General features: G+C 37.7%; 1 protein-coding gene across 1 annotated transcript; it reads right to left on the reverse strand.

Annotated features, from left to right (window-relative positions):
- Positions 1–3,042: 3,042 nt before the first annotated feature.
- Positions 3,043–20,721, reverse strand: lmx1a (LIM homeobox transcription factor 1, alpha). Its single transcript, XM_083563105.1, has 9 exons — positions 20,508–20,721; positions 20,035–20,089; positions 19,493–19,673; positions 6,056–6,276; positions 5,231–5,409; positions 4,346–4,423; positions 3,917–4,013; positions 3,615–3,764; positions 3,043–3,527 (listed from the first exon to the last, which is right to left on the reverse strand). Exons 2-9 carry the CDS (start codon positions 20,063–20,065, stop codon positions 3,382–3,384), a joined length of 1,083 nt encoding a protein of 360 aa, XP_083419231.1. The 5' UTR covers positions 20,066–20,089; positions 20,508–20,721; the 3' UTR covers positions 3,043–3,381.
- Between the last annotated feature and the right edge of the window lie 1,191 nt (positions 20,722–21,912).

The following is a 21,912-nucleotide window of genomic DNA, read 5'->3' on the forward strand; positions in this document are numbered from 1 at the left end:
TTTGTTTTTTATAAGCAAACAAATACAAACAACAAGGAGCTGAAATTGACCTCTTTATCCAAAGCTTATTTTCCATGTTTCATCATCCACCTAACCTTCTGTATTTAATATGTAGAAACCTGTAAATACCCAGAATATCTAAAAGTCTGACTTAAATAATAATTGGATAATGATAGAAGTATGAATGTCAGTAATAATTATAGTGTATGTGGTTTATTGACTCTCAACCCAAAACAGTTCTGCTGTGGATTTGTATGGAAATATTTTCAACACCAAAATCAAGCAAAAAAAAATTCACATTCTGTCTAAAATTGTAAAATTGACTTTTTACTTTTTATTGGACAATTTGTATAAAACTGATACCATTTGCATACACGCTCATAATAGGGAAATCAGATCTCTTGCTCTTGTGGTATTTTATATCATAGATTATATTTAAAAACCTTTTGCAAGGTTTTTTGCATTTTGTAGCAGAAAGTTTTACTTCTATCTTGAAATTAAATCCTGAGTCCTTTTAGTCTGAGACCAAGAAAAAAAAATGGTAAAAATTCAGTCCGTCTATTATATTCTCCGATATCTCAGGTAATATGTATATGAGATCTTAAGCTCTAGAGGCTGATAATACAGAGCAATGTAGTAAATATTCCAGCTGGTGTTCTTCCTCTGGGTCTCTCTCTCTCTCTCTTTCTCTTACTGTCTCACTCACTCTCTATCTCTGTGCAGGGGGAGGATAAAGAGTGGCCCCTGCTGTGGCTCCCTCACAGTGATCCCGCTCACACCCCAATGGATTCTTCCATCATTTCCACAGACACATTCGCCCTAGAGTGGGCATGAAGCCCAGACCATGCTGCCTCCAGGCACTGTGCCCACCATCGCCTGCTCATTGCCCGCAGACTGACCTCTGCCCGTTCACCTTGCTCTCTAAGTGCGAGTCTCTTAAGGTCATGGGGTCTGGGGTAACGGATAGATCTAATACCGCTTTTAAGAAGCTTTTAAGATTCAGGGCCTCGGCGTTGAACATGCAGCAAACGCAACAGCTTGTTTGTATGTGTATTTAGTATATATAGATATATATTTTTTTATAAATCAAGATTTTTATATAGATGATTATTAAAAAGAAAATTTTCGGTGTATCGTACACATCAAGCAGAACATCTCAATCCTCAAAGATTGGACAAATTGGCCGAGGGTGACGAATTGCAAAATCAGTGAACACTCAAAAGAAAACATTGATGGGGAATCTTCCATTTTTTTGGAATATTTGGCTTAAAAAAAGGATTTTCTGAACAAAAGCCGATGCATCTGTCGTTGCAGTTTCTCAGCGTGATGCCAATTATACCGGTTAGTAGACAGAGGGTTTGCTGCCTGTCCTGGCACGGTCGGAGTAATAAATAACCGATCAGCTGACTGCAAGTCTCTTGGCTGCTATCAGAATAATAACGAGCCTATTGGTGCCTGCTGGGCCCACATGATAGCCATTTGATTATTTTTCCTTTGCCTTGCATAACGAGCAAGCCAACTGCCCTTCCTATGCCAAGGAATGCACCAGAGACTGGAAGGCATGGGCAAGCAGGTGTGCACTTAAATACAGTCCTGGTTTCTAAAAAAATCACCGGGTCTTGTGCAATTTATATTTGTTGTACGATATAAATAACGCTTATTTTCAGTAAATCACATGAAATCAGGATATTTACTTCTATGAATACTATGAAATGAATAGGGGTATAGAGTTATAAGAGTTAGGAAGTTTCCGATCTGTCCTCTAACTTCATCCTGTATTTTCACTTGGCAGGTCAAGAGCCTGATGACAGACAGGTAGATTGTTCCTGACCAGCTCTTGCATATCGAGCTTCAGTTTCAGCCTCAAGAAATGTGAGCTTCAGGGTTGTGGCAAGCCAGAGTTCACCACTGGGGCAAGAAAGCTATATACGAATAATGGATATTGGCATGCCAAGTATTTTCTCTAAACTGAACCCATCACCCAGTCACCCATAATTCTAGTCCCAACCGTGGGACATTCCAATAGTACTGGGTGATCTGGTCATACAAAAAGGAAGCAGAAGAATTTTGGAAAGTGTGAATGAAAAGAGCACAATACTGGCATTCATTGTTACCTGCTCAGATCCCCGTTCTGATTGCTGACCTGTTAAGCCGTGGTGTATAAGGGCGACACAGCAGAGAGTTTGAAACAGCAGATTTTTTTCATTTATAAATTTTAACCTGAGGGTGTGGGCTTTTTTTTGAAATATGATACTAAAGGGTGGTTTAGTGTAGAGCACCCTGTTTACATCACTGTCAATTAAATTGTAAAGCGCTTTTAACAATAGACATTGTCCTGATCAGAGACAAAGGGAGATAAAGAAGTTGGAAAGTTGGAATGAATAAGTTTAGTGCATATACTGTATATATATATATATATATATATATATATATATATATATATAAGAGGTCTAAGATTCTTCAGTATATTAACTCACATTGGACTTGTCTTAAACATATCAATTTGTACAAAAGGTCAAATATTAATAATATTTTTTTTTATTGAGATTACACTTACAAATACAATACTTTTGTATTTCTTCAACACCAAAAGATGGCTGCTTTATTCAGAGACGATTCAATTTAATTTAATTCAATTCAGTTTTTTTTTTGTGCTTTTGACTAAGGACTTTGTCAGCTGTACAGATTTTTTATGAACTTTGAATGTATATGTTTAGTGCCTATAAGTTTAACCCTAATGAGCGAGCCAGTGGCAAAATTGGAAAATAGAAAAACTCCCCTAGATGGTATGAGGGAGAAACCTTGAGAGGAACCAGACTAGAAGGGAAACCCATCTTTATATGTGTGGCACTGAATATCCATTCATTGCAATTCCAGATGGGAATGCCTCTGCATCTCTCTCTCTCTCTCTCTCTCTCTCTCTCTCTCTCTCTCTCTCTCTCTCTCTCTCTCTCATTTTCTTTTCCTTCTTATTTCACAACTAGAGACTGTTGGCCACTTCCCACTGTACCGTTTTCAAAGCTCCGAGGAAACTAGAGAACCAGAAGTATACCCATATGATCACATTAACATAAAAAGAAACTCTAAACAGACAGAGTTCAAGATTGAACCAAGGAGCCACTACCTGCTGTCCCACAAAAAAATATGTTTATTTACTAAAAGAAAAAATACACCTGCTTATAGTTATACAGTGACCCTTTTAATCAGTCATTCAAGTAATTGCAAATCGAGTCTATTGATCCAAAAGCATTTCAGAGAAAACACAACAATAAATATAAATAAAACAGAGCTTTACAAATCATAGACTGACAGATTTTTGTTATTAATATCTATTAATTCCGGAGATCTGAACCAGAAACACACGCACACAACTCACACAGTTTACACACAGGAGGCAAAATAGGAGTCCTGCATGGAATATAGTCGGTCAATGGGTGTCAGGACGGACGTCTCCCCAGGTGATAGACAGTCTCTGAGTGGGCGAAGCGATTCACAATCCACGTCGGTGTACCAGGCATCTGTACATTCTACAAAAAGTAAAACAAGGCTCAGAACAAGGACGTAGTTATATTTATGCATTATGTAGGCAAAAAGAAATCTATAGTTTATAATACCAAATGGGTTCATGTGATCTCCAGGCATCTGAGGTGGTGTGAGACCTTGTCTGAGGTCCATCTTAAAGCTGAGACTTTCCTGCTGTTGAGCTAGAGAAAAATACGTGCTCAGGCTCTCTAGCTCGGCTGAAAATCCTCCAACAGAGGGCGCTGTGTCATAGGGGGGAAAAAATGTAGCTTACTTACAAACATTCACATAGCGGCTTTACTGACCTACATTTTTGCTCCATCAACATCCTTGGATTTCAATTGAGTTCTAGTTTAAAACATCCGAACCGCAATGGCTGTGTGTGTGTTCATACCGTTGGTGTGTGTTTGGCTGTCGTTCTGGTCCTGAGGGGACTGGCACTGCTGTTGCTGCTGTTGCTGTTGCTGCTGTCGTCTGGCCAATTTCTTCATCTATAGTTCAACGAAAAAGTCGGAATTCAAATTCTTTCATATGTGCTGATCTGCATTTTCTTTCCAGTTTAAATGTGCGTCCCACCAAGGACGCTAGATACATGCATGATTATGTAATACGGAGCCAATATTAACTCAGAGGAACACTGTATTTACTAACACATTGTTACTGAATACAGGAGGCGTTCTGAATACATGCCATTAGTTTCCTGACTAATTAACACTGCCTACTTCCTCAATGACATGAAAAGCAGAACGTTTGTAGATTTTAATGTTGCTATTAGTGCATGTGTGTGTTTGTGTGTGTGTGTCAATGACAGGTATCATGTTACCTTGGCTCTTTGGTTCTGGAACCAGACCTGGACGACTCGAACACTCAAGCCCGTCTCAGCTGCCAAAGTCTCCCTTACCTTACAGTAGCAGGAGGAGAGAGATCGAAAAGAGAGACAGACAGACAGACAGACAGACAGCATGACCTTCATGGTTTGTGTCTCATGTAAGCTAAGTGAGCTACTGACTTTGTATGGAGTATCAGATCAACAGAGATAAATAGTCAATACTCGAGCAGCTCACTCCACAGCACAACTGTTGTTTTGTCTTTGTCATTACACACTTTATTGGCCAAAGCATTTAAATCAGTAGTATCCTTTAGTCCTGTACGTTGTGAGGTAAGGCTTCAATAGATTGGACTTGTTTGTCTTGATTGGATTTGGGAGGCTAAGTTTTCTCATGGTCCTCAAACCATTCCTGGAGAGTTTTTGCAGAGAATTATACTGCTGGAAAAGGCCAATGACATTAGGGAACACTGTTACCATTAAGGGGTGTAACTTGGTCTGCAACAATGTGTAGCCAAGTGGTACATAGTCAAAGTAACATCCACATGAATGCCAAGGTTTCCCCAAGCACATCACTCAAAGCATCATTGGTTTAGATTCTTCCATAAAGCATCCTGGTGCAATTGCTTTCCCAGGTAAGCGACATACCCCCACACACATGGCCATCCACATAAAGTAAAAAAAAAAAAAGTGATTCATCAGACCAGGCCACCTTTTTTCATAGCTCCATGTTGCTCCATTGTAGGAGCTTTAGGTGGTGCACAGGGTAGGCATTGTATACTCTCCTGATATACCCCAAACATACAATTTGTGCTAACTTACAATAAATCGCACATTATTTTACACAACTGCAAGTCGAAAGCCAGTTTGAGGTGTTCCTACTTTTCGGCATGGTTTGGCTGACACTTCAAACGAGGCTTTGAAGGCTCGTCTCTGCTGCGTGGTGAGGATGGTGCGAGGACGTTTCGGCCTCTTCTGGTCCCCGTCTCTAGTAGCGGTCCTGTCGCCGGATACCTTGAGGTTGCTTTCATCCTCTTCTTCATCGTAATCCTCACTTTGGCCTGCAAATGTGAACAAAGGAAGGCGTTTTTTTTAGTTGGAGTTTTGCACAACAAGACCTGTTTTTGTAGCTGTGTTTGACTAAGCGATGCTCAGTTCCTTAGGTAAAAGTTTTATGGCTGATTTTTTACTTTTAGATTTCAAATTAATTATGAAAATTCCGAAAACTAAATGTACTAATAATTCTTCCGGTCAGAGTAAAACACCTCATAGCAAAACCTTTAAGATACTGTGCAACTAATGTATCAGACTCAACTAGTAACAGTGGCGATCTAAAGGTTTTGATTTCAGAGTAATCTGAGTGCATGTGTGTTGTTGGTGTATTACAAATACATGAAGATTTTAAGATTTTATGCCATAAATTAGCGTACAACTTTTCAATATTTTTTGCACTTTTAATCCATATCAAAGTTAGCATAAAGCTTTTACACATATGGTATCTGGTCAAAATGTATAGTCAAGTCAAGTCAAGTTTATTTGTATAGCGCTTTTCCCAACAGACATTGTCTCAAAGCAGCTTTACAGAAATCAACAGTCAAGGTGAATAGTGTGCATTTATCCCTGATGAGCAAGCTAGTATGCGTGTACGAAAGGTCGGATGGAATGGTATGATTCGCAGGTCTGGAAACGTGTATACCGATGCAGTACCTGAGTCCGTGGTGGTGGTGGGACTGCTCAGCGTGTGCTGATAATGTTGTGTACAGAGCAGCTTGTCTCCCACCAGCACACAGCGATCTCCTTTCTGCAGCCGGCAGTCACACACTGAGCAGCAGAAACAGTGCAGGTGGAAAACTGCATCACCTGCTCGCATCACGAGCTCTGCTGGGGAGATAACCTCAGCACAAGCCCTACAGCGCACTGAGAACAGTCTAGAGAAAGAGAGAGAGAAAAAGGGGGTACAACAAGATTATATTCTGGTTCACGTTAGAAAGTATTGATGAGGAAGTGAAGTAACCTACTGTATACTGTAATTTGACTCTGGAAATGTAGTTAGGAGCATACGTTCATGCCAGCATATGACAGGAGAATGTTCAGTTTATATGAAACATGCCTAACTACAAGCTTAAGAGTACACAGCAGAGACGATTAAATGTTCAAGTAAATGATTGGCAGTGGTGGACGAAGTACTTGAGTAAAAGTATAGATTCACTCTGTAAAATGTGACTCCAGTTAAAGTAAAAGTGTCCCTTTAAACTTTTACCCAACTCCAATGTCACTCACAGCACACCGATTAATAGAATGAAATTAAAATTTTCATGAGCCCAAAAATTTTTTTTCAACCACCTCAAACAAATAAGGAAGGTGTTCTGGTGAGTTCAAGTCAAAAGTTTCTTCCTACATTTATTCCTCTTTGAACCGGCGATCAAAACAAGCAGTTACATTTTTATCCACTCGCAAAACGTAATTGAGTAAAAAGTACGATATTTGACCTGTAGTGAAATAAAATATGTTTAACTTGCAGTGAAGTTAAAGTAAAAGTCTCCCCAAATGGAAATCCTCCAGTGAAGTACAGATATGCGATAAAGCGTATCTCTGTTAATATCCACCACTGGTGATTGGCTAATCTAGGATATAATTTGAATTAGACGGCTGGATTTCACACTGCAACTTATTTATTAATTATTTCATGTCTAAATAAAAAGAATTCCCGGTGGTACACATTTACACATGGATGCAACTGTATGCAACCTAGTGTGAATGTAGCACACTACAGGTTCTGTGGAAGTCCAGCACCAAGAGGAGCAGCAACAGGATAAGCTTCAGGATAAGTTCACAGACTAAAGCTATTCCTGGAACGTTGCTCTTTTCATATAGGAGTCAGACAAGACTGTCGGCTTTTTCCCCTCAAACCTGCCTCCTCTTGTTATCCACCCTTCGACCCTCTTAAAACACACAGACGCATAGCCCCTACCACAGTCTTAGCTCCTAGCAACTGTAGCTGTGGGTCAGAAGGAACTGAGACGTGGGCCGTCGGCTCCACTGCAGCGTCCGGGAACAGAACTCCCAGGGAGCGGAGAAAAAAGCAGCTCGGCAGGCCATGGCTCCAGCCCGAGCAGTCACGACAGGACCTCCTGGCGAGAGAGGCTGAGCCAGGGAACCGTCTTAACTCGACTTAACCGATTGCAAACAATTGCAGAACTTGGCCCCGAGCTGCGCTTGCATTGTTGCGCCCTGGCAGCCACCGCATTTTCTGTTTGTCAAACCGTGGGCTGAGATTTGCACGGCGAGAGGGGGAGCCAGCTCCGAGCTGTGGATGCAGGTGACAGGGAGGGCTTTTGTTTTGTTTTTTCCCCCCAGAGGTGTAACAGAGCTCAAGATGAGATCGGTAACTTTTCAGAGTGAGGAATTCATGATGTTTCAATTTCAGTTTAAATGACAGTTCTTCATGTTTCAAAACTGTAAGTAACCGCAGACATTTTTTTAACGCGGAACACGTTTCTTGTTTTTTTCCTTCTCCTTGCTTGATTTTGGAAAATAAATGGCAGCTCCAGGTTTAATTACGCTAGCGAAGAATTTGAAGGAATTTACTTCTGGGATGCACCCTGTGTAGATACACACACAAACACACACATACACACACAGTGAAAATCCTCCTGTGATGAGCATGAACTGAAACATCCCAAAGCTTGGCATTGTTGTGGGTTATTAGTGTTGCTGTGGGAAACCAGAGGAGGTTTTTAGAGCTCACTTGGGGGGGCGGGGAACAGGCTGCTCATACAGTTAATGATTTCACCGAGAGTCTATAAAGCCCACGTTATTTCTGCTGCCTAATACTAAAAAGTGTCAGGAAAACTTTTTTACCACAGCCTAGACACAAACATTGGTTAAATGAAATTAGAATTATTTCATTTCCTCACTATTTCAGGGCATCATGTAAAAATGAAAAACGATTATACGATTATACTTCAATATAATATTGTGCGCAAGAATCAAATCGAAAGCCCAGTTGTTTATCTCAGGTACACATTAAAAGACGTGTGAGATACGAACCTTTAATTCCTTCCCTAATCACAGATACACATTCAACTTGAGCAGACACTTTTTATTCCATGGCAGATGAACACAAATGATGCACAATCAAGTGATTCTCAGATTTTCAGTCAGTTAAGGCAGATGTAAATGGTCCTGAGGTTAGAGCCTTTTATTTCATTAAGAGTCATTAAGTCTGGTCTGAAACACTCTAACGCAGGGACTGTGTTACTGTGGACACTCTACACGGCCCACTTCAGGCATCACAGAATTACTTTAACAAATAAAAATCATTTTGACAATTCATTTTGAATATAACTAATCTGTAATCTATAATTCATCAGAACAGCGGTCTGTGTACCTTCTGGTCATTAAATTCATTTTAGAAAAATAAAAATATGAAAAAAAATGAAATCCAATCAAAATCTAGCTGATTTAGACACAATCCGCACTTTAACTTACACGTTAAGCATTTTCTTCCCATAGAAAACAATTATAAAGAAAATACCTATTCAGCGTTAAAACGTTCCTACTAAAAGAGTCAATTAGTCACTTAATCACTTAATGTGGACTAAAATTCTATTAAAAGAACAAATTCAGTACACACCTCATTAATAAAGCATTACTATTATATACAAGAAAATGAACCCAGACCAAATACAATATATATATATATATATTTAACATGGTTAATGTTTTAAAATATTGTACGAATTGAAAAATTACCTAATTTAGAAAAATTTCTGTTATATATTGTAGACTTCTGCTTCTGTAGTTCTGCAATTAAACACAAAGAAAAAAAATGAAGCCTTTTTCTTTTTTCGTTTCCCTTTGATTTTCTTTTCCGTGCATCCATGAAAAAAGGGGAAAATGACTTGTTCTTCTGTAGTTTGTTTCTCATGTTCTCTTTCCAAAATGAAAATTGAATCACCAGAATGTACACGGACCAACAGCAATCAACACAGCAATTTTAACTCAAGCAGCGATCAGATGTGGCCAGTCTATGTGCAACTGAGCTGAATGAATAAAATTATTTTCCTTTCCTATCAATTCCCACACATATCTTCAGAAACTGCTTGGTCCTGGGCAGGGTTGCAGTGGGTTGGGAGCCTATGTTGGGAATACTGGGAAAGATGCTGGGAAAACACCCTGAATGAGGCTCCATGCACCACATTTTAATTCTCATTAGGGGAAATGTAAATGAGACATTCCAGCTATTAGCAAGTTTTGTTTGGATGAAAACCGGTCGGGGCACAGTAGGAAACTCCACACTGACCGAAAGAATTCCAGGTTGATTGGAGAAGCCTGAGGCTGAGAGTGCATGTTCCCCACCTCTCCACTGCACCATGTGAAGAAATCAAACTGTACAGAATTATTCGGATATGTGTCTGACTCTTCAAAACTTCTCACATTGTACTTTATTATTCTTGTCTATTCAAAACGCAGAACATGTTACATGGGTACAGTAGGATAGAATAAGAAAACAGTGGATCACCGAGTACACTGACCCACTAACAGTAATTGTGCACCTCAACAGAATATAAATCGTGCCAGTTCGAACCCTGGTGGACAGGAACCAAGTAGAGACCTGCACTTAAGAGGAATGGTAATGGCCAATGCCAGGCACTGGGTATGTGGCTAATTGGTCAGGTCATATAAGCTCACGCTTGGATGAGCAGCGCCCCTGAGAGGAACAGCGATGACACCAGGCATCAACCCAGATGGCTCAGTGCAAGGTACAGTCTGGGAGCCAACCCTACACACACAAATATACGCGCACACACATGTACAGTACACAGACACTGCACACACACAGAACCCCCTCCTCAAAGCTTCTCCCTGAACATATGGTCCACTCCTCACTTCTCCTAAAAACCTCCATTAACTTCACAGCTTACTGCAAGTCCACTTATTAAGAGCACAGTGGTCATTCTTCCGTTCCTCTCACTATAGCTCGTGTGTGTGTGTGTGTGTGTGTGTGTGTGTGTGTGTGTGTGTGTGTGTGTGTGTGTGTGTGTGTGTGTGTGTGTGTGTGTAGAAAGAAGAGAGCTTGGAAATCCCAGATCATACTTTTAATTACCTTTCAAAGGAGCAATAAATTCCTTTGTTTGAAATTAATAATGATCTTTTTTTTATTTAAATATCTGCCCACCACTGCTGAAATTAAAACACAGAAAAAACGCATTTGCTCTCAACGCAGTTATTATGAGTTAAGAGTTATAATTCTGTCACTAAATACTTTGCATGTTCCTGAATGTTTTATGCCATGCATATGTGTCAATTCTCTGAATCTCTGAAATCTGTGTCATTGTATTACTGGTATCCACTGCTCTGCTTTCACATGTTGGCCATCCGAACATTGCTGTTTAAGTTTAAGGATTACAGTTGGAAACTTTCTGAATTATAGTTGAAAACATTTGCAACTTTCATGGACAGTTTCTTTTCCTGTCCATCGACTCTGTCTGGGTCGTTTCATCTCCAGTCTGGCTTGTGTCCTCCTAGTTGGAGGTGAGAATGTGTGAGGGAGAAAATGCGTGGATATGTTTTTGAGGGGTCAATAGGGGGGTGGCACACGGCAGCGGCGTGGCCATATGCTGTCCCCAGCTTGCAGTTGCCACGTTGATGAGTCTCGCTAATTTAACACATTTTGACAATGTGTCAGTAGTGCCGTCCTGGTCTGAACCACTCTATGTGTGTGTGTGTGTGTGTGTGTGTGTGTGTGTGTGTGTGTGTGTGTGTGTGTGTCTGTGTGTGTGTAGGTGGGTGTGTGGGTGTATGGGTGTGTGTGTGTCCACACATTCCTTGGCTCATCACAATCCCTCTTAGTCACCTTGTCTTAAAGGAACTCGGTGCCAAGCACTTTATTCTCACATGTGTGCATTACTATCCTTGTAAGGACCTTCCACTGACTTTGCCTAATTTGGCCCAAATCAAACCTAAACCCTTAACATAAAAAAAAAAAAAAAAAAAAAAACGTTGTCCTTTTTAAGCGTTTTAAATAAAAACACTTTTGGGGAACAGCCAAATGTCCCCTTAATGTCCTCAACCCAAACGCAAACACAAAGATAAACAAATTTCACCCACAGTGAATAGTCCAGCTCTGCCTCATTACAGGTAAATGCAACCCTCATCACATTCTGTAGTGGAAACAAGTGGATCGAGTTGACCATTTATAAAGTCATGATTTCTGGGTAATACCTAGGTATATGCTTTTTCAATAACAGTTCCCTCACACTGACTTTTCAACGAGAGACAGAATTCAGTTCAGTGCTGATTGAACACATACAGATGAATTCCCTTTGGCAGTACAGATCTGGCAAAGATTAATCATTCAACCTAAAGGCTCAGTTTTAATCTTTTCAGTCACTTTTTCTAGCCTTCTAGTGGTTCTTTAAATAAACACTATGGCACACCATGGTAACTAACCAGAATCCAGAACAACCCACATCCTGGTCGAATCTTAGTTCCACTGCATCAGCATTCCCTTCCATAAACCTCCCACGGACTGATGATGGGCATGTAACGGATTCCTGAAATGCTCCTCAAAACGTATTTAGCATTTCTATATTTAGATGAAAATGTTGGTTTTGCTGAGGTTTTGCTGTAAATTGTTTTACTTATACAATGTTAAACTGTAGATGTCCTTTTTCCCAAATAGTTCTCACTGTTGTCTCTGACAACAACGACAAGAGATGTGGTGTTAAACTCATGAATATGTTAAATCTCACTGCACCTGATAGAAAAGTTTCACAATAAATTATAATGTATGAGTTATATTATATAGTTTCTTTTACTGTGCAAACATTTTAGGCAGACATGAAGAGATGCTATAAAGTAAGAATGCTTTAAAAGAAAAACACATTAGTTCTCACCCTTGTACACTATGTACACTTGCACAAAGTCAGGAATAGTTTGTAGGATGTAAGCAATTAAACTAAGTAGGTGCAAAATGATCATCAATTTTATATGTAGGTTGAAACCCAGTCATTAAGTAAAACAGAAACAACTGTGTAGGAGGCTTCAAAACTTGGTGAGGAACAGTTTCATGAAACAGGTCATACACCAGGGCAAGACTGATCACAGCAACAACACACAAGGAAGTTCTACTGCATCAGAAAGGTCTCTGAGGAAAAGAGTTCAAAACAGACTGGGGTTTGAAGATGTGTTGAATTTTGAAGAAGAATTTTTGAATTTTGAAGAAGAACAAAGAAACTGTTGAGGACCGTAGACACATTGGTTAGTTAAGGAATTTGAATAGAGTGGATGAAAGACACATCATGCTTACTTTCTTTTAACATCATAGGATGTCAGCAAAGAACTGGTGAAAACCAGTGGGACCAGGTATACTTATTCACTCTCTGGAGAAGTCTAGCCAGAAGAGGTCTTCATGAAAGTATTGAAGCCAAAAAGCAAGACCTTTGACATGGAAACAAGTCTAAGTGACTTATTTAAACATGAAACAATAGGAACTGGGTTGCAGAAAAATGACAGCAGGTGTTCTGGACTGATGAGACAAAATCTTTGAGGGTCTGCAGGCAACAGTGAAACATAATGGAGGTTCTTTGCATGTTTGCAAATCGAGGATTAATTGTGTCCTCAAGGCTGAGAAATACAGGCAGATACATTATAATGGCAAACGTTTGTGGACACCTGTTCATAAGTACAGTATGGGCTTTTTGAGCATCGTATTCTGTATTCAGTACCAATTTGCTTTTATAATTCCCTCCACTCTTCTGGGAAGATGTTCCACTAGATTTTTAAGTGTGCTTGTGGACATTTGTGTTCATCAGCCACAAGGATGTTGGTAAAGTCAGGTACTAATGTAAGTGATGTGAGGAGCCCTGGGGTGCAATCAGTGTTCACTTTTCTCCCAAAGATGTTCACTTTGTGCACATAGGCATTGCCATGCTGGAACAGGTTTGGGTTCCCTAGTTCAAGTAAACCTAAGTTGTTTTCCTGAGTGCAGCAAGACAACAACCCCAAACATACACCTTCAGTTTAGAGAAGAAGTGATCATTTTGGCCCATACAGAGCTCTGATCTTAACATAATCAAGTCTGTCTTGGATTATATGAAGATACACAAGGATTTCAGGCAGCCTACATGCACAGAACATCTGTGGTTAGTTCTCCAAGATGTTCCAAATGTTCCTTTTAAAACTGTGTGCAAGTGTACATAGGGAAATAGAGACTTTTTGAGACTTAACAGAGGTTTATTTATTATATAAAATGTCTCCTTTAAATTTGTCTGATTCTTTAATAATTGTTTTGGTTATAGCAAGAAAATTATAATTAAGTGGTTTTGGTTGACTATTGATGGTGATGTGTTCATTGATTCCAATCAGGGTCTAGTCTTTGATTTTTATAGATGATTAAAAAATATATATGATAGTGATGATTCTCCCAGATAAATCAACAAACTGTTATGGAAGATTTTAGAAATATTCCACGCACAAAGCCTTTAAGAACTAAAGCACCATTTATACACAAGAATCAGCACATGAAACTCAACAATAGTGACTAGTAAAAAAACAAATATAGACCATGCTGGGTGCTTGTGCAGTACAAAACTCCCAGCATGCATTGCAGTGTGAATAAATTACGCTGCTGAATGTTCTTATTTGCTTTTATTTTTGTGGTGTTTGGGTTGTGACTTTTCAGTAGACTGTTTTGTGATGTCTAGTGTTACTTTTTTTTTAGATTGTCACCAACATTGTGAGTGTTGATTTTTGTGCATGGTGTGCTCAATACAATTTTACTATAATTAACTGCAGTAATATCAGTGATGGTATTAGCAATACATTATACTTGCAATAAAATGTGACCTGTTCAAGAGAATCCTAATGTTTTTGAATTCTATTTGTTTTTTCTTAATGATAAACTTTATGCTTGGTAAGCATAACTAATAACAGCAACCATGGAAAAACTGAATTTAAAATGTCAAGGTTCAAGAGCCCAACTACAGCAAACACTGATCTCCATTATGGTGTCTTCAAATGAAAGTCTTTGACTGAACACTGCATTCTCACCAAAAATGTGTGATTGGAAATAAAATCTCTCATTATCTCAGAAGAGGATTATTAAACAACTACCCTAAACAGCAATCGCAGCTTCACTTATTACCAACCGGTGTGATTTTATTTCTGTCATATGTGTAATGAAGCTCTTATTGAGATTTGGGGTGTTGTACTTTAATTTAAAGTCACCATAATGGGGATCAGTGTGTGCTGTAGTTGGGCTCTTGAACCTTGGCATTCAAAAAATTAGGTTGTTTTTTTTGTTAGTCATTACTTGTAGTTATCAAGAACTGGTTTCATAGAAAAAAAAAGCTAAACTAAATAAGGGCCAGATAACACTTATATCACTGATACTGAAACAATTAATTATGGTGAAATGGTCATTAGTAATAAAAGTTTTGCACTATAACAAATAAACGCACACAGACATCAGCGTATTAATTAAAACATTGACGACAATCAAAAGTTTTGAGAGAAAACCGAAACTGAACATCACGAAAAAGTCTACTGAAAAATCACAACAACCGAAACACCGTGAAAATAAAAGCAAATAAAGAAAAAAGTCAGAACATTCAGCAGCATAATTTTTTCACACTGCAACGCATGCTGGGAGTTTTGTACTGCACAAGCACCCAGCATGCATTGAGGCATTAACTTTTTCTTGTTACTAGTCACCATTGTTGAGTTTCATGTGCTGATTCTTTAGTCTAAATAGAAGCTCCCACAGTTTTTTCTCAGTTGCTTTGGTGCATTTATCAGATCAGAAATGTAATTCTCAAAACTCCTATGGTATTTAGTCACTTGTGCACATTATAAAACAATTTCTGTTGCTTATTGTGAATGCTATTTTACAATTATTTAATTGATTGTGTACAAGTGACTGCTTTTTTCCTACATTATCAGTTGTTTATGTTCATGTTGATTAGAATATATTATACTGGTTTCACCTAAATAGTCTTAACCCTCAAAACATCTCAGCATCAGTTCATGGCATAAGTCATTGAATGCAAAATGGTTAAACCAGTTGTCATCATCTGTCATCTAAAATTTCTATTAAACTTTTTTTTGTAAATGTGTTGAATTGATGAATTGTGCAGCTGAATCTTAAATGTCACTAATGAAGGCGAGTGTACGGCATCAGATCAACCAATAATCAAACAGTTCCCTAAAACAGGTCAAAGGTGAATCTCGTGAACCTTCAATTGGTGAGCGTATACAGACAGAGCAAAACCCAGAATTACAATTTCTGAAATGGAAGAACAACTAAGAAACGAACGAACACAATAATGTACACAGTACAATAAAAGTGTGAATCCTGTCCGGGTGCATGCAATCAATATATATCAAATATGCAATCAAATAAATCGATTTGTGCTGCTGTAATTCATAGATATCATACAGAAGAAATTCAACCTTGTGCATTTTCAATAATTTTAACCCAAACCATAGTTTATATCAGAAAATCCTGAAACTGTATGCCATCATAATGACAATATGACTACCATCAGAATGAAAAGTTCCATTGTCATTCTTTACGAACAAGATCCTCAAAAATGTTTAATGAGATGTTCTTTTAAATGTTTAATGAGATGTGCACTTACTGGTTTGCAAATATTAAGGATGATTTGAAAAAAACGCTCCAAAGCAATTAAGAAAAACTGTAAAATATTTGTGCATAAAATTTGTGTAAAAATCCTTCATAATAGTTTGTCAATTTATCTGGGAGAATCATCACTATTATAAATTAATTAAAAGCATCCATAAAATCAAGACTAGACCCTGATTGGGATCAGTGAACACATCACCATCAATAGTCAACCAAAACCACTAAATTATATTTTTTCTTGCTATAACCAATGTGCTTTATAAACACAATTATAACAGCCAGAGAAACCCAATGATTAAAGAATCAGGGGTCATGAGCCCAACTAAAGTAACCACTGATCTCCAAAATGTTGAGGTCAAACTAAACATTTTATATAATAAATAAACCTCTGTTAAGTCTCAAATAATGTTTTGTAAAAATATGACAGCAATAAAGTCAGACTGTAATAATTGAAGATGGTGATGCTGTTTTTGGAGTTCTTTAATCCTCCTGTTTTAATGTTTTTTTTTGTTTTCGGTTAATTTCGTCTCAGGCCGTGGCTGTGTGTCAGTTGTAGTTTCTTGTTGTTCCCTTTAGCGATTCTGCTTGTTAACAGCAGGTGTTTATCAGTGTCTGAATTCACTCATTTGTTTTAATTTACTCTCTCAAGTGGACTATACTAGTAAACTTATGTAGAGAATAGTGAATGAGTGTGTAGAGTGTCGACTCTGAACGTTGTTAATTCACAGTATACTGCCGTAGGCTACTTTCTCAAAAACAACAGAATTGTTCAGAATGCATTCTTTTTTACGGGATTTTACCATTTTAATAAAAAAACTGCATATTACTGTTAGAATGTGGTTGCTATTTTTACAGCTAATTTTACAGTGTACCACAGGCTCTTCTCATACAGTTCTATTCAGCAGTCATTGAATCAGTCGTATGCAGGGCCGTTACAGTTAAATCACGCTGAAAGCTGGTGATAATGTTTGGGGAACCTAATTTTTGAGGTCCCTATGATTGCACATGCTTCCGTCATATCAGACCTCAATGATATCCTTATAAGGTTTTCCTAATATGGCTGAGATAATGTTCTCCCTTTGTTACCATGAAACAGTGTACCATTTAAAATAACATAATAACCTCCTCCAAACAATCCTGATATTTTACAGTTAAAATGCGATATCTTTGTTTAGACTTTAACATTATTTTAAATAAAAATTCTTCCTTAAAACATTTCTTTACATTACATTTAAATTTAAGTGTACATTACATTTAAAACTAACCAAACTTGAACAGAATCCCTGCTAGCTGGGAATAGTGGTTTTTAGTTAATTACATTTAATTTTATTTATTTTTTGTTATTGCACTTTAATTTGTGAACATGTTCCTTAAAATAAAATTAGTTTGAGATTTATATTCCCTTGTCCATTTTGAACTACACTAAAACTGGGGTGTTTATAGTGTAGTGTTCAGGGTGTAGTGTTCAGAGTGTAGTGTTTAGAATGTAGTGTTCAGAGTGTAGTATTTTAAGTATAGTGTTTAGAGTGTAGTGTTCAGAGTGTAGTGTTTTGAGTGCAGTTTTTCGAATGTAGTACTCAGAGTGTAGTGTTTTAAGTGTAGTATTCAGAGTGTAGTATTCAGAGTGTAGTATTCAAAATGTAGTGTTTTGAGTGTAGCTCAGAGTATAGTGTTTAAAATGTAGTAGTTTTGAGTGTAGTGTTTAAAGTGCAGTGTCTTAAGTGTAGTGTTTTGAGTGTAGTTCAGAGTGTAGTGTTGATGGTGTAGTAGTTCAGAGAGTAGTCTTTTGAGTGTAGTGTTTAAAATGTAGTAGTTCAGAGTGTAGTGTTTTGAGTGTAGCTCAGAGTATAGTGTTTAAAGTGTAGTAGTTTTGAGTGTAGCTCAGAGTATAGCGTTTAAAGTGTAGTAGTTTTAAGTGTAGCTCAGAGTATAGTGTTTAAAGTGTAGTAGTTTTAAGTGTAGTTTAGAGTATAGTGTTTAAAGTGTAGTAGATTTGAGTGTAGCTCAGGGTATAGTGTTTAAAGGGTAGTTTTAAGTGTAGTTCAGAGTATAGTGTTTAAAGTGTAGTAGATTTGAGTGTAGCTCAGGGTATAGTGTTTAAAGAGTAGTTTTAAGTGTAGTTCAGAGTATAGTGTTTAAAGTGTAGTAGATTTGAGTGTAGCTCAGAGTATAGTGTTTAAAGTGTAGTAGTTTTAAATGTAGCTCAGAGTATAGTGTTTAAAGTGTAGTAGATTTGAGTGTAGCTCAGAGTATAGTGTTTAAAGTGTAGTAGTTTTAAATGTAGCTCAGAGTATAGTGTTTAAAGTGTAGTAGATTTGAGTGTAGCTCAGAGTATAGTGTTTAAAGTGTAGTAGTTTTAAATGTAGCTCAGAGTATAGTGTTTAAAGTGTAGTAGATTTAAGTGTAGCTCAGAGTATAGTGTTTAAAGTGTAGTAGTTTTAAGTGTAGCTCAGAGTGTAGTGTTTAAAGTGTAGTAGATTTGAGTGTAGCTCAGGGTATAGTGTTTAAAGTGTAGTAGTTTTGAGTGTAGCTCAGGGTATAGTGTTTAAAGTGTAGTAGATTTGAGTGTAGCTCAGGGTATAGTGTTTAAAGTGTAGTAGTTTTGAGTGTAGCTCAGGGTATAGTGTTTAAAGTGTAGTAGATTTGAGTGTAGCTCAGAGTATAGTGTTTAAATTGTAGTAGTTCAGAGTGTAGTGCTTTGAGTGTAGCTCAGAGTATAGTGTTTAAATTGTAGTAGTTCAGAGTGTAGTGTTTTGAGTGTAGTGTTTTGAGTGTAGCTCAGAGTATAGTGTTTAAATTGTAGTAGTTCAGAGTGTAGTGTTTTGAGTGTAGTGTTTTGAGTGTAGCTCAGAGTATAGTGTTTAAATTGTAGTAGTTCAGAGTGTAGTGTTTTGAGTGTAGTGTTTTGAGTGTAGCTCAGAGTATAGTGTTTAATGTGTAGTAGTTCAGAGTGTAGTGTTTTGAGTGTAGTGTTTTGAGTGTAGCTCAGAGTATAGTGTTTAATGTGTAGTAGTTCAGAGTGCAGTGTTTTGAGTGTAGTTTTCTGAGTGTAGTTCAGAGTGTAGTTCCTGGCTTTACAGTCCTAAGTTTGAGTTGTTGTGTCTGTAGCATTTTTGTAGAATATGTTCTCTCTTAGTGTCAGTAAACTGCCACTACCCCACATGCCGGAAGTTGGATTGGCGAGACTAAATTGCCGCTATGTGTAACTGAGTGTGTAATTCCCTGTGAAACTGTCAGGGGGTGTGTCTGTCCCAACTGTACTGAGAATATGCTTCACTGCAACCCTGACCAGGGAAACACACAGACACTAAACTAGAAGTAAAAGTGGCTGTCAATTAGAATCACCTGAGCAATAAATTATCTGTTCATCCTACCTTTACCCCAAATGTTCCATTTCTGTACACAAATCTAGCCCTGATACACACAAGCTTAAGTTATACAGGTCACCCAGCATTGGTAAGGTGTAGAAGAAGTAGAAGGTCAGGGGATCTTACTGTTGGTAATCTCGCCTGCAGTAGATTTTGGAGTCTCGCAGGAAGCAGGATCTCTTCAGCGGCTGAGCGCAAGTAGCACACTTCACACAGCGCTCGTGCCACAGAGAGTCATGAACACGCAGCAGGAAACGCTCCCCAATGGGCTGGTGGCAGCCCTCACACACAGGACTGCACGCACCCTCTGTATGGGAACACACACACACACACACACACACACACACACACACACACACACAGTTAAATAATTGAGAAACAAATGACCAAAATGGGTCATTATACAGTACAACGATTAAAGGAATCCCATAGTGCATTATATGTATAAGATATATTCATATACGTTATATGCTTTTATACATAATTAATCATTCGTGCACAATAGCAGTGAAACGTGTCATTAAAACATGTAATGTTGTGTTGAGGTGATAGTAAAAATGTATGACACAATGTCAAGAAGGAAGTCAGGTGTAGAGGTATGTATGAAATAGGATAAGTTGTGTGAAAAGTTTTAACAATGATGATGATGAGGAGGAAGAGAAATTTACCCAGTAAAGTTGTTAAATTGCCTTCTCCCATAATTGCCTCTTCAGAACAAGTCTCCTGGGGGGAAAAAGTCATCCAGACACAGTTCTTATTATTATTATTATTATTATTATTATTATTATTATTATTATATACAGTGTATATAATATATATATATATATATATATATATATATATATATATATATATATATATATATATATATATATATATATATATATATATATATTATTGTTGTTGTTGTATTTATTTTTCAGTGCAGTTAATTAATTTCATGTAAAGGTGATAAATATGTCACCTAAAAAAATTGAAACCATCTCACCATCTATCACCCACCAAATATACCAGGAGGAAACTCTCCCGAATATTAACCTCATTCATGTCCATCAGTTTGGACACACTGGAGAACAAAACTCCCCTCTGCCCATTTCCACATAAACACATCAACAACTTTACAAATTCCAGCATTACTTACAGTAGATCCCGTCTTCACCCAGATCGGGTCCTAAATGCTCCACGTCCGCACGCGCGCGCTTGTGTGTGTGTGTGTGTGTGTGTGTGTGTGTGTGTGTGTGTGTGTGTGTGTGTGTGTGTGTGTGTGTGTGTGTGTGTGAGAGAGAGAGAGTTTGTAAACTCCCGAACAGAGATACGATTTCTGCTGCGCTTTAACACAAACTACACGTCTGACCTATACACAGAAAAACACGAGCTCTGATCACCTGCAGGACCATAGTCTTCATCCATCCACCCCCAATCCACCCCTTTATCCACCCACCCCCTTCCATCTCTCTATCCACCTACCCCCCCACTCATCCCTCCCACCTTCTCTCAATCCACCCTCTGATCCCCCTATCCATCCTCTAGAGCCTCATATCATACACTCTGTTTCTGCTCACAACAAATATTTCCTTTAAAAAAACAAAAAAACAAAAAACAATTAACACATTTCAAGCAGTCAATTTATTCTAATGAACTTTAAACTAGCTTGTTATTTATTTACAACAGTAAACCAGAGCTACTGAACAGGCGAATTCCTTTTCATCTTTTTGTCTTAAAATGAGACAAATCATTATAAATAAAAACAAGATTACTATTAAAATGATGTGTATTGTCAACAAGCAGACAAAGCGAATTCATGACTTGCTGCTTTTTAAAAATACTTTTTGCAACATAAAACATTATTGAATATATTTTTGTTGTTACTGAACACTGAATATTATTCGACATGAGAAACTATAAGTACCATAGGTACAATAAGTAACTTGTATGATGAACAAAGTTCCAAAAACTCATACTGGGTAATGTTTGAAAAGAGTGTGGTGATTTAATGCTGCAGATTTGTTATTAGGCTGTAAATGATTGTGTTGGCGTTGACATAAAACAAGCATTTGGCATAAATAATGCTAAAGAACAAGTCCTAATTGTGATTATTGATCATTTTTTTACTGGGCAACTTAAAATCAGTTATTACAGCAAAAATTAAGTCTTAAAAGATAAAAGACTGAACTCAATAATGTATCTGATGGTAATTAAGCTCAATTTGCAGGTAAAATAAATAACTTTAAGCTTTAGCAACTAAGTAAACAAAACAAAAAAATATAAATATTCAAGACAATCCTAATAATCGTACACAATCTGCTCTTGCAAATCATTTTCTTCTTTAAATCTGATCGATACGGTTTTTATATCTAGAAATAAGATTGTAAGTCAATCAAGGTCAGGTGTTTTTGCAGTGTTTAGCTTTAAAGAAATTCCTGGTTCCTAGAACTCCTTAAGCATGAAATACCACGGGAACATTTATTTCTTTTTCATTGTGGGACACAGAAACACAACAGAAATGGTATTGAAAATGGATTCATTAAACCAAATCAAAAATGTAT

The sequence above is a fragment of the Silurus aristotelis genome (genome assembly GCF_946808225.1).
Source record: "Silurus aristotelis genome assembly, chromosome: 15".
NCBI classification, from domain to species: domain Eukaryota; kingdom Metazoa; phylum Chordata; class Actinopteri; order Siluriformes; family Siluridae; genus Silurus; species Silurus aristotelis.